Source organism: Mytilus californianus, unplaced genomic scaffold, assembly GCF_021869535.1.
Source record: "Mytilus californianus isolate M0D057914Y unplaced genomic scaffold, xbMytCali1.0.p SCAF_4, whole genome shotgun sequence".
NCBI lineage: Eukaryota > Metazoa > Mollusca > Bivalvia > Mytilida > Mytilidae > Mytilus > Mytilus californianus.
Genome location: NW_026262690.1, coordinates 118,495,438 through 118,508,927, shown reverse-complemented (window position 1 = coordinate 118,508,927; position 13,490 = coordinate 118,495,438). Strand labels below are relative to the sequence as shown.

At 32.9% G+C, this 13,490-nt stretch overlaps 1 protein-coding gene across 1 annotated transcript; it reads right to left on the bottom strand.

Moving 5' to 3' along the window:
- Nucleotides 1-1,088: 1,088 nt before the first annotated feature.
- On the bottom strand, nt 1,089-2,483 carry LOC127699205 (uncharacterized). The gene has a single exon (XM_052202973.1). The coding sequence runs from the start codon at nt 2,136-2,138 to the stop codon at nt 1,122-1,124; it is 1,017 nt and encodes a 338-aa protein (XP_052058933.1). The 5' UTR covers nt 2,139-2,483; the 3' UTR covers nt 1,089-1,121.
- Between the last annotated feature and the right edge of the window lie 11,007 nt (nt 2,484-13,490).

Genomic DNA, 13,490 nt, shown 5'->3' with positions numbered 1-13,490 from the left:
ATTTTCATTATTACACAATATATGATACAACACTTTGGTAAAAAATTTAGTATCCAAGCCCGACTGTGTTTGGCTTCCTTTTGACAAAATATCTCATTATTAACTGTTGAATTTTCTTTGAGATTAAGTCTGGTTTTTAGTTCAGATTTACATATGATTAACAATAATATTACAGGTATGGCTCCCAAACTATGCTGCATAAATAGGTTTACAAAAACAAAATCATCTAAGTTTAACAACTTATTTTCCCTAACTCTAGTGGCTCGATTGTAAAAGAGTCCCACTCTGACTTTGTAAAGTGCGCTGGAAATACCCATCAAGTAACTTTGGTATCCCAAGAAGCGTAACAGTGAGTCAGAGTGGTCATTTCTTCTACATTAAACACTTTCAGCCTTAATATATATATAAAATTGTCACCCGTGCTATTTACATTTCCATAAATTATGACAAAATAACTACAAACAATCATAAACATATTTACACACTTAATTTTAGTTTGGTGAGTTCGAATACACATCTCCAGAGAGAGATTTATATTAAAATTGTCAGTACAACTTAATTTATTGGACCGTGGGATTTTTATTAGGTCAGGTGACCAGATTGATGAACGGCAAAATAAAATATAAACAAAAATGTAAGTAGTGGTCAAACAAAGTGTAAACAACGAGACAATAAACTACTATAATTAGATAACATATTGAATTGATACGGGCAAGATTAAATCCTTGTATATGACTAGCTCAAAAACTTTTCTACCGTGAACAGAAGAAAGCGAGAAAAAAAATTTAAAAAAAATTTACTTCTTTTGACGAACAAAGCCTAAAGTAGAATTGACTTTTTGAATATGTGAATTTACATATTTTTGAATGTTGAATTTATTCTTTTTCTATCTTTGAAAGTTAACGTTATATTAGACAGGGTACTCTTTAAATAACAGAAGAATACATTTCTTTCATTTACAAAAAGTTACCTTTAAGTCACTAAATTTAATGCTATACATTGAGTTTTGTAAGTAAATAAATTAATGAAAGTATGTAGATGAAGTCAAGACTCTTCTGTGTTCAAATTAAATTAGATAACACAGTACAATATGCATAATGTTTTAATTGGTTTAAAGTACATCAAGACATTATTCCAAACATTTGCGGGTACATCGCTTGGGCCCCGCTTTGGTATTGCATCATTTGTGGAGGAAACATCATGTTGTTTGGTAGATAATGAGGAGTACCAGGGGAACGAGCGATAGGCATATCAACAACATTGTGTTCTATATCACTTCGTCTTAGACCTGGTTTACCGTTTATGAAGTCTTTCAATTCAGATTCGGTAGATACAATGCGTTTATCGTCATTTTTGGCTGTTAAGAATATTTTTCCGTCCCATACTGAGGATGATTTTAGTTTACCCTTTCTCACTGCTTCACGAGCTAAGAAAGCAACTCTACTACGTGCCTTGGTCAAGTCCTGACTTATTCCGACACCATGTAAATCTGGGATATTTCGAATATTTTTTGTTGCCTTCAAAAATTCAGCACGTTTCTTGGTGTGCGTGAAGCGGGCAATGATTTGCTTGTGGCCTTCTTTAGTTGGTAAACGATGCGATACGCTAATATCGTTACTTTGTAAATCAACTTCAAGTTTAGATGCTATATCGCATAGAATTTTTGTTGTATCTTCACTCTGGGTATAAGGAACCCCACTTATTCTAATACAACTCTTCCTGCTGTGCTGTTCTAAGTCGTCCACTTTTAAACTCAGTTTGCCTACCTCGTTTATGGATTTTTTCAGTTCAATATTTTCTGTTTTAAGTTTTTCAATCTCAGTAAAAAGTGGAACGGTTAAGCTGTTGCAATACATCTGTAAGTCGGATTTAAGTTCATTGCGCAGGTCTTCGAACATTATGGCCTTAACCGCTTGTGCTAGTCTATTAACATCGTTATCTGTAAAAATTGACTGGTTACTTTGTGTAGATGGGTTAGAAACAGGAGGTTGACTTTGTTTAGACATAGTTACAGTTTTAAATTCGTTATCAGTGATAAGTTTTTTGCTGGAAGGTTTTTCGCTGAAGCTTTGGCTTTTTCCCGGCGATGGTTCCGTCGAGTGTCTTCTGCGTTTTTGGCTTGAGATGGTTTTTGACATTTATTGCACACGCATCATAAGAATATTTTTGTTTATATTTCTGTGTATAAGTGTATTCTGTGTATTCTGTATACGTTGTTATCGTTGACTGACCAATAGGCATTTACTTGAGTATGACAACAACCATGAATACTGGTCACCGTTTATATCGAAACATTTACACACAAATCAAAATGTCAAGACCATGGTAAATTTGAGAATGCTGCTTACCACATATTATGTATGATTCATTTTACTTTACAGAATACTTCTTGGCTCATCTCTGGAGTAGCTGGAACAGTTTTTTATAACATTATTATTCCATTTTACAAGAGAAGAAAAAATAACGTCTGTCCATCTTGCGCATGCGTCTAAATAAAAGTGTCCCCTTTGATCTAGTCTTATACAACCTAAGCTTTCAAATGTTTGGGGTTGAGCGTTTCTGCATGATGAAGGTAAATCCCGAAAAGCACTTCGGAATCACGAAATTAATAAAGTGATTTTTTTTTTTCATTTTATATTTGCTTATAAGTTTATTTGGAAACCGTTCGCAATACTAACTCCCCATAATTGCTAAAACGGAACATATGATTGTTACTCTATGTAATTTTTGCAGCAGAAATCTGCAGACGTATTACTCGTTACATTATGTCAATTTTCTTATTTTCTTTTAAGTATATTAATGTACAACAATTTTATTATCTTTTGTCCTTTTTTCTGTCTGTGTTTCAATTAAAGGTTTCGTGTTGTCCTTTTGATATAATCTTACTTTATTAACAGATAGTACTAAATTTTCACCAGGTCGAAAATACCACAAATGTTAGTGAAACACCCGTATAATGTTTTAAATGCTTTTATTGAGTCATCTCGTTCTCACGGACTCTTTATTGTGGTATTTACCCATTGGCTTTTGGCAATATAATATCTATATCAGTTAAGTAAACGAACATAATGAATAAGAGGCGATATTTTACATACTTATAAAACTGAGATCGGGACATTATACTGTAATCTTATTTTAGAAATAAGAGTTATGAATGTAGTTACAACCCCTCGATTAAAAATATTTTGAGTGTGTATATTTATATTTTGACAGGTGATTATTGTTATTATAAATTGTCCCGGGGACGTACTTGTGTTACTTAGAGTTTAGTTCTAGGGTGGTTATCAGACATTTCCCGGGATAAGATCATCAAATATTTGACACTCAGAAAACATATCAATTACTGAGGTGGTCAAAATAAAATTAAATTCTTAAGCTTCTTACATTTGATTCGTTATCAAAATGTCGTATACTGTTAAATTTTCTCAGCTTAAAATGTTCTGTGTCATCATGAGAAAACGAGGTTTGAAATGTCAAAAATATAAAAATTGTGATTTTTTGGCGTATACAATGGTCGATACCTCTGCTAGAGGACTGTTAATTCCTCGCGGTTTCCACCAGTCCAGAAGCAAGTACTTTGATACTGGCATGAACATACAAACATTGAGTTATTAAAATTCACTAATACAAAGTTTGTGAAATTATCTTAAGTTAAGGAATATATCTTCCTCATGGAAGCTTTGATTCATAGCCTAGCTTTGGCTATATATACAATTTGTCCTTTTTAGTTTATAAGCTCATAATTTTTTAATAAGTTTTGGATTTTCAAAATTTCGGCCTCTATCATCATTGAAGAGACATACATTGTCGCAATGCGCATCTGGTGCAGAACAATTGGTACCGGTAATTCTAGTTCATTGAAATCATTTTATGACATTCAATATGTCTATACAATTCTAACATCTCGATTTGCGGACATAAGGAAAATGTAAACGCTTTGAATGTTTTTGTCAACGATTTTTATCATAAACATATATATATAGGACTTGACTTTGTCCACGAACCAACGGTATACGTAGCTTAAGTACTTAAAACAATAGTTCACCCCGCTCCACAAAGGGTATTCGTCAAATTTTCAACTTCAATGAATGTTTGTGCGAATCTGAAATATATATGGTTGTCAACATTTCATTTTCGATTTTAACCAGGAAATAGATGACATTATTCATACTCAAAACAGTATTGCTCTGTACAGCAGCCAATTAGGAATAACGCATCTACACTTCAGTCTATACTGGGTTCCCGTTCCATTTTATATACAGTTGCGCTATTTTTTTTTAATCTGATGCTTATTGTTTGTTCTTCTATGCACAATTTGTCAGTCCATTGATCTTGATATTGATGGGTCCAGTAGAGTTTATGTCCAAAGAATCTTAGTGGCTGGATTTGTTATACATTTCTGTATCGATCCAACGTAGTCCTTGCTTAATTAAAGCCTGCTTCCTAGACCAGTTAGATTAAGAGCTTGATTTATGTTATAGAGATAGTGAGACTTTTATTACATGGCAGCCCATATATGTACCTCTATGGTTACTTTTCTGCTTTAGGGGACGACCATTTGATATTCTGGGGGGGCCAGGAGGATTTGTTTTGGATCGGTTATTTATTTTTGTAAACTAAGAGGACAGATTATCTATTTTCTGCACTATTGAAGCAAGATTTTTCATTTTCATTAAAGCAAGGGACTGATTATTTATTTTCACAACTATATTTATAATATTCGAAAAACATACAATTTTAAATTAATTGTTTATTATAAATAATTCATGTATAGTCAAGTCATTATGTACCATTTAATCAGAATTAATTATTATCCTCTGCAGAAATGAATCTTCTATATTCCCCAATGCATAAACATGTATTGCATACATACACAGTATTAAAGTTTGGTTGTAACTAAGTCTTTTTTAAAAGTATTGGCAAACATGTTTCGCCGAGCAGAGCGAGGCAAAATTTTTTTGAAGGGTTTTTGAACCGCTGAAGGCCCAAGAAGCTATAGAACAAATGATGCAAAATCATGCCTTCTGGGTGTTCCCCAGACCCTTTCTTGAACTGAAAATGCAAGTTCTGTTTTAATAATTTTATGACAATATTTTGGTCTCAAAGCAAAATCACATTATAGATTGAGTGTAAGACTTAAGTTTCTAGGAACAACATCAAAAGACAAATATGCATGATAAAGCAAAAATGTAATTCACATAGTTAAGTCTGTGGCTGCTGTGTTTTTTTAAACTCATGATCAAGTTAATAATAAAATTACTAAATTACAAAATGAATGCAACACTAACAGAATACAGAAGGGCAATCAACGAACAAAAGACAAATAAATAAGAAACATTGATCCTGAAAAATCAGGGGCTACGTCTGAGGGAGAACAGAACTTGCTTCTTGCAAGGCACTCACGGTGAACACAATTTGATATGGAGACAAGCGTTTGGTTTTGAAATTTCCTACATGAGGCATTTGTCTCAATGTAGTTACGGCCCTGATTTAATAAAAGTGAGGTAAGTGTTCCTGAGACAATTAACCTCAAGTTAAATGAAACCAATTTTCTGACATTTCAAGTATATCTAAATAATATTTATACCTTTATTATTAAAAGATATGGGAAGTGTTTCCCGATTTTTTTTTTTGGAAAAAAGATGAATTTATGAAGAATCTGGTGCCATCTCATACTTTCGATTAGACCTGCTGAGTTATTTATTTTCAATACATTGCAAGTCAGGTAATTTATTTTCAGACTACCACAGAACAAACCATTTATTTTTGTGATTATCAAGGCTGAGTTATTTATTTTCAAAATCCTCCTGCCCCCCCCCCCCCCCCCCAGAATATCAAATGGTCGTCCCCTTAATAGTATTTTGGAATTGCTGCCACATTGATCAATGCCCCAAATCTCCTTTTTTATATATTTTTTTCATCAAACGAAAAAGATTCAATTTCTTCTTACATTCCTAACCACATAAGGAATTCTTTAATTGTTTATCATTTTCGCCTGACTAGATTATCCGGGTTCATTAGTTTACAGGTCGGATCATACTACGTTAACTTTACGAAAAATATTCAGATATAATGAGAAATTATGAAAATTTGGCAGCTATGAAATATAATTTTCTATGATTGACTCTTGACAGTGTAATAGTTATGGGGTTAATTTAACTGTCCATTTTCAAGTGAAGTTGATGGGCTGGTCGCAAGTCTGAATTGTGGAAAAAATCCAAATTTCCGAAGTGATCGTAACACTGTAAATGAATATTAAGCCATCAATTGATAAAATATTGCGATTTAGACGAGTTAACTATTTCGACATATAGTTTTTCCTGGAGGAAAATAAAAGTTATTTCTTTGATAAGCAAACTTGATTATTTTCCCAATTTAAGCAATTGATTTTTCTCGAGAGTATTACGGCTAAAATAAGATAAGAGCCCTCTCATGATAATGTAGTTAACTTACAAGGACTATATTTGATCAAATGACTCGGATCGCTATGAATACATCTTCAGGCATTTTGAATTATCTCATATTGGACTGTGACAAAGTTCTACTGTCACCATATACCACCAAACAAATAAAAGCAAAATTATGGTTTTGTCTTCACGTTTTCTTGGATCTATCAAATTCAAATAAACAAACAAAGATAGAAAATAAAGATTAGACGGAATAAGTAGCCTTTTCATTTAGTGTCATCTCCTGAATTAGATTCATTGTTCGACGTTTAAATATTGAACTTGTCTTGACTTTTATACCGTATTGAACACGATATTTAATAAATCATATATGAAATACCTTTTTTTAAATTGTATATATCGTCATATCCTTGACTCATCAATGAAAAATCTGCTAGAAATAACTAAACTATGGTTCTAATTCAATTTTTGTTTTGAAAAGTAAACGGAGAGCTCGTTGAGAATCAATACATACTGCAGCATGCAAACATCAGCAGTATTTATGAAAAGGTTTGTTTGAGTAAGGGCACCCGTCTGTCTTATAGAAGACAGAAGAAGTTAGCAGGACCGCAGACTGATCACTTTCCTGTATGGGGTACATCATTGTTTAAAGCAGGATGTTCAACACACAGACAAACAAACTGGCATCGATTACAGTAACAGTTTTAGAAATTTTGTTTGTTGACAAAATCCCTATCACTTTTCTTCATTAAAATATTCATTTCACTTTGACATCTGAAGTATTTGCTTTTAAAGTTACAATTAGACTCTTTCTTGACACAAGACTGTATAAAGTATATTATAGTGAGAACGAAGTCTGTCGAGCACATCACAGCCATTATAATTCAAGTGTCCTACACGGCGTCTGTCAGTCCCATTGATCAATGCTGATCGCTTTCTTCTCCTGTCAAAATACCTTGTTATGAAGAATAGAAATATTACAATTGTGAAAGAGCTGAGTTTAACCAAATAATTAAAAACTATTAACATTAAATTAGAGGTGATAATTATAGCCTCTACTGTGTCAATATTGCTATTACGTTACTGTGATGACATACATGATACACATATTAAAGACGTATTTGACAAATCATCGGAAGATCACCCCTCTCAACAGGCCTCGGGCACTTCGGTATAGACTTTGTAATATACATCACGATAGAGATATCATCGGTGTAGATTGGCGATAATGTTCCTGATCTTTTAAATTCATATATATATTGCCAAAAGCATTGTTTAAATTGTTTATTTTGAATATTTAAATTCCATTTACGGAAGACATATAAATCGAAATGAATGTACGGTTTATATCTTGTTGATACAATAAAAAGTGTTTAGATGGACTTAAATTTCAGAAGCATTATTTGCCCACGTAATATGTAGTTCGGAAATGTTTCAAAGGTTTTGATTTCAAAAAAATAATGTTAATAGATTAAACACATCATATATATAGTTATATATAGTTATTCTAAAAGTCCAACAATGCCAGAGCTGCACTTGCACTTGCAAATTACATCTTTAATTGTCTTCGTATTGTTATAAAAAAAGTTAATCAACATATTTATATCTAACCGTTTTCCTTAATAATTTTATGTCGGTTGAATTTGAAAGGTTTGAAAGGTTTAAATAGAATATTACCGAATAGAAGATTTGTCTGCATAGCCGTTAAAAGCTGACTCTTTCCTTTTTTATATTTGTTCTAACCTGGTATCCTGGTGAAATTTTTTCAAATTCGCAAGCTTCACTTCAAATATACGACCGGACGTTCGCTTATTGAGAATATTTTGTCAGGAACCCAGACTATACTTTGCTCTTGCTAGTATGGCATCATGAACACCCTTACTCAAACCAAGTTACATATATTCTATACTAGACAGAATTTTAAAACAGCATTAATAGCTACTGAATCCTAATTTTCCATGGAACAAACTACTTCTTTCACTTCCCTTCTAAAACAAATTATATTTTCAAGAAATTAAGAATCAAACTAATCATTAAAAAAATGCATGCCCCCTTCCCCCAAAAAAATGATTGATCGATATGTAGCGCAGTCCGTTAACGGAAAAGGCTGCAAACATCTGACGTCACTTCCGGTTTCTGAATTGTCTCGTTCGTATATAGACCATTTTCATAATACCGACTTTTGACTCCGGGTCCTATACTTTTTCGACAGGTTACCTACCTTATAGTAGGACGTCCTGGTACTCGGTCAATTACGAACAACCAACAGAAGTAAAATCAAATATATAATCGGTGCAATTTGGGGGGAAAGTTTACTGTTTTTCGATGATTTAGTCATGTATAGAAAGCATTAAACAGTTAACTTTCCCTCAAAACTGTACTGATTGAAAGCTTGAATTTACTTATTTACGTTGCTCTTGTCTGACCGAGTACCAGATATCCTACCACAGAGAAGGTAACCTGTCGAAAATAAATAAATTCCGGAGTCAAAAGTTGGTAATATGAAAATGGTCTATTGTCTTCGTGATTCCGCTTTTTTTTTTATCCCATTTAACATTTATTTAGTTTATTATCTTTTACTCCTTTTAAAATGTTGTTAAGCAACACTCCAAGGCATCCATATGTTCTCGGATAAAGAAGCAGAGTCATTAAGAAATTAAAATATACTGTATAATTGTATGACATGATTGGTTTTATAGCGGATATTCATTGTCTCTTTTCTAAATTTAAAATAAAATTTTAGTCGCACAATGATTAAATTGTATTGAAAATGCAAAAGTTTTTCATTTGGCTAAAATAAGTGACATCACGAAAGATTACTCTGCAATACAATGCAGACTGTATATCGTCGTTTTCATATCAATTAAATTCATATAATTCTTAAAGCGTTAAAGAATTTTACAAGTTTTTCAATTTCAAGGGCAAAATTTTGGCTCTTATCAAACCTACCCCTTTGCTTCTTTTCTGATTTTTTTTAGATTGCAAAGAAACGATATAGTGTATTAACTCATGCCTCAAAATAACTATACGCATGCGCATGCACTTAACAAAACCAAAAGCAAAGGAGCAAAACAATGATAACATCTGGATTGAGTGAAGGGTTTGTCCTTTTTTCTTTTTTCCTTTATATAAGTTACTCCTTCTTCGATCGTGGAAGTCCCCAAGGGTGACTGGGGAATAGACATATAGTCACTTAGGTCTTCTTCCGACCGGCAGTTAAACCCTTGCCAAATGGGTAGTCCATTTGGCTCTGCGGGATGTACGAGTACGCAGTCACGTCCGGCCAGAATGGGGACGTTAAATCCATTTTTTCGTGAAGAGAGAGTGCCACGCTCTCTGCACGCTAAGAACCCTTGCAACACACTTTGATGGATCCGTAGGTGGTCTGTTGCAAGTCAAAATTTCGGTCCGTATCAAATATACTCTCATTTTCCAGTGGCAGATCAAATTTCCCCTACCTTCATTCCGGACGGCCTCTATTACAGGACCTACCTATTGTATTTATTTTTAATTTGTTTGCATCATGAACATGCATGAAATATTTGCCACTGGACGTTAAGCAACAACAATCAATCAATCAATCGATTAAAGAAAGAACGAGATCTCAAATTGGTATTCAAAGAGTTAACTATAGAGTATAGCAATATAGATTTTTTTATTTCGACAGTAAAACTCATGCTGATGTGAAATCCCCTTTGCTTTACATTATATACAAATAAAGAGAAAATTCGAGTCGGTATTGGGGCGTTAAACTGGTGCCTCGCTCTCTGTATGCACTTTGTATTACCCTTGCAACAAAAACTCTCTGAAAGTTGTCTGTTGCAAGACAACATTTCTCCCCTATCTATACTATATATATTAGTACACTAATTCAGTTGAAGCCTATAATTTTCAGACCTTCATCCCGATCGACCAACATAGCAGAACCAATAGCTTTTGGAAATATTGTTTATTTGTTTTCATCCAGAATATGCTTCAAATAGTTGTCACTGGACTTAAGTCAAAACAACAGTCAATCATCAATTTACTGTTTCTGTACTTAATTGTTATCATGTTGTTTCTTTCCTGTTTAATCGCATCCTTTATACACAACTCATGTCTGCCACATGCATGTGGAGCAGGATCTGCTTACCTGAAATTCCCCGGTATTTGGTGAGGTTCGTTTTGCTCAGTGGTTAGTTTTCTATGTCGTGTTTTGTATACTGTTGTTTGTCTTTTGGTATTTTTCATTTTTTGACGTTGTCAGTTTGTTTCGACTTATGAGTTTGAATTACCCTTTGGTAGCTCTCGCCTCTCTTTTAGAACCCGAGGTCTAAAATATAATATCAGTCCGCTTAGTATGATTCAAAATTAGAATTTATAAGGTATATGTAAGCCGGTTAGCCAAAAACATTGAAGACTGAAATATTTTGAGAACAAAAAAAAAAGGCTTAACCAGGACAGATCAAACTCATCCCAAGACATCTTTCGCAAACGCATATACTAAGGTTGAAAATATTTATTGCACTATCTACCAGTATATATTGTAAACCCAGTGGTAAAAACAGTAAACAAAATATGTTTCATAAAAATGGTTTTTTGAAATTGTTTTCAACCTTTTGTACGTTGTTTGAACTTTTATCTTTATTCACTTAACAACTCCATAAGTATGAATCACATTTTACTCAGGTGTACTCGAATCAAATAACAAATATCCGTTTTATTACATTAATTGTAAATTTAAATCGAAAGATTTGTAAATAACTTTATCTTAACACTTCAATTAGCCAATGAATACATAAGAAATTGATTTTTATGGTAACCCAATACAACGTGATCGCCTCTTTTATGTTGATGCCATGTCAAAATTTTGTAAAAAATATGAAGTCATTAAACATTTTTGAAATGAATATCTGATATCATTTTACGACTAGCCTTAACTTTATCAGAAATCAATGAATCAATAGAAATATTTAGTTATGACGACAATAATTCATTGATTAATCCTGACAAAACAACGGGTTTATTTAGCTGGTACCCGCCCCCTTCATCGAACAACAACCAGGTCGGTTTTGTTCACCGAAGACGATTTGCAAACACTAATTCATGATATGGCAAGATTAAGTCTCATGTCACCTATTGTTAAGTTCAATCACAAAAATGTCTCTCTTTGTTTCCTTGAAATTATGAATTAATAAAATGTTCTAATTGTCCCAGCAGGGATTTCATTTTTCCGTGATGAATTCCTCGAAGTGCCATCTGTTTGTATTATAACGTTAAATATTATTTCAGTGATATGGTGTATATTCACACAAGCTATATACATAGCACAGAAAATATAATAATATATAAACATTATCGGCATAAAATTACTTCGTACCGAAAATATACAATAAAGTCTCAAACAACTTAAAATGATGCAAAACAGTTTAATAGTGTATTGCATTTCGTTATGTCAATACGAACCTGACAGTTCATAGAGCGTTTACCATCTAATAACAAACATGGAATAATTAGGAAATATGGAACGAATAAGCGACAGATGTCCATAAGAAAAGAATAACATTGCAAAAAATTGTGGAAGTAAACATATACTTACCAAAGATAAGGTCATTACATATAGCGACGTTCGTATTTCTAAGTAGTAAAATTCTTCATATTCAGTATTTGAAGGCAAAACAAATTTTATCGTAGAAACCCAAAATATCAATATACACCAAATCTAATTGGGCATGTAAATGAAAGACACATATGTATGACCATTTCCTTTATACAAAAACTACTATAATACCATGCACTGAAATAAAGTCTGGGGGAAAAAGCTATATGATACTCTGTTAAACTTTTGATTAATATTTCTGTAAATTACTTACTGATTCCTTCGATATTTGTTGCAACTCATTTGATGAGAAAAGCTAAACTTCTGCCTTAATAGTACATTAAACAACTAACAACTTTATGATTAGACTTGGTGTTAGGCCACAAAATACCATCATAGAATTGTAAAATCAGCGTAAAACACTCATTAGTTTCTCTTTAATTAGACATAATCTCATGCAGAATATTTATAATTAGATGTATGATGCAGCCTTCGGCAGATACCGAAAATCAAATGAAAGTTGGTTATTTTCTGTCTAATTTTGTGTTGGAACATTTATTTTCAAGTTAAGAAGCATTTAACATAAGAACTGATGTTAAAAACAATGGCTGATTGGAAACATCGTACGTTCAAGCTTAACAAGACTTCTTTTTTAGATACTGGACGATGGACATTTTCTAGTGATCCCATACATATACCCGCTGTATTCAAAGTTTTATTGATTTCGACGGATTCAGCACAAATATCATTGACACCACATGCATGAATTTCCATTGAAAGTGGTTTGAAAATGCATGCCAGTTTTCAAGTATACAAAAGAACATACAAGTTAAAATAATGGTCACAAATGTTAAAACATTTAAAAAAATTAAGATGACCGTGTTTACACCTACCTAAAAAGGTAGGATAAATTGGAGAGTTTTAAAAATCTTCTGGAATTGAATTATATATATATGTACATATAGATATAAGAAGTGGTATGAGTGCCAATGAGACAACTCTCCATCCAAGTCACAATTTGTAAAAGTAAACCATTATAGGTCAAAGTACAGCCTTCAACACGGAGCCTTGGCTCACACCGAACAGCAAGCTATAAAGGGCCCCAAAATGACTAGTGTAAAACCATTCAAACAGGAAAACCAACGATCTAATCTATATAAAAACGAGAAACGAGAAACACTTATGAACCACATCAACAAACGACAACTACTGAATATCAGGTTCCTGACTTAGGACAGGTGCAAACAAATTCAGCGGGTTTTAATAGGCGCCAACCTTCACCCTAACCTGAAACAATAGTGTAACATCACAACATAGAAAGACACACTATAAAATATCAATTGAAATGGCTGAACTAAATCAAAAGACATATTAACAAAAACTAGTGAACATACACTGAACGAATAAATTTGATCTATGGCACAATGTAAATACAAAATTAATAAAACAAAGGGGTTAGGTGTAAAACAACATCCAAAAGACAACCATTACCTTGGACAAAATGC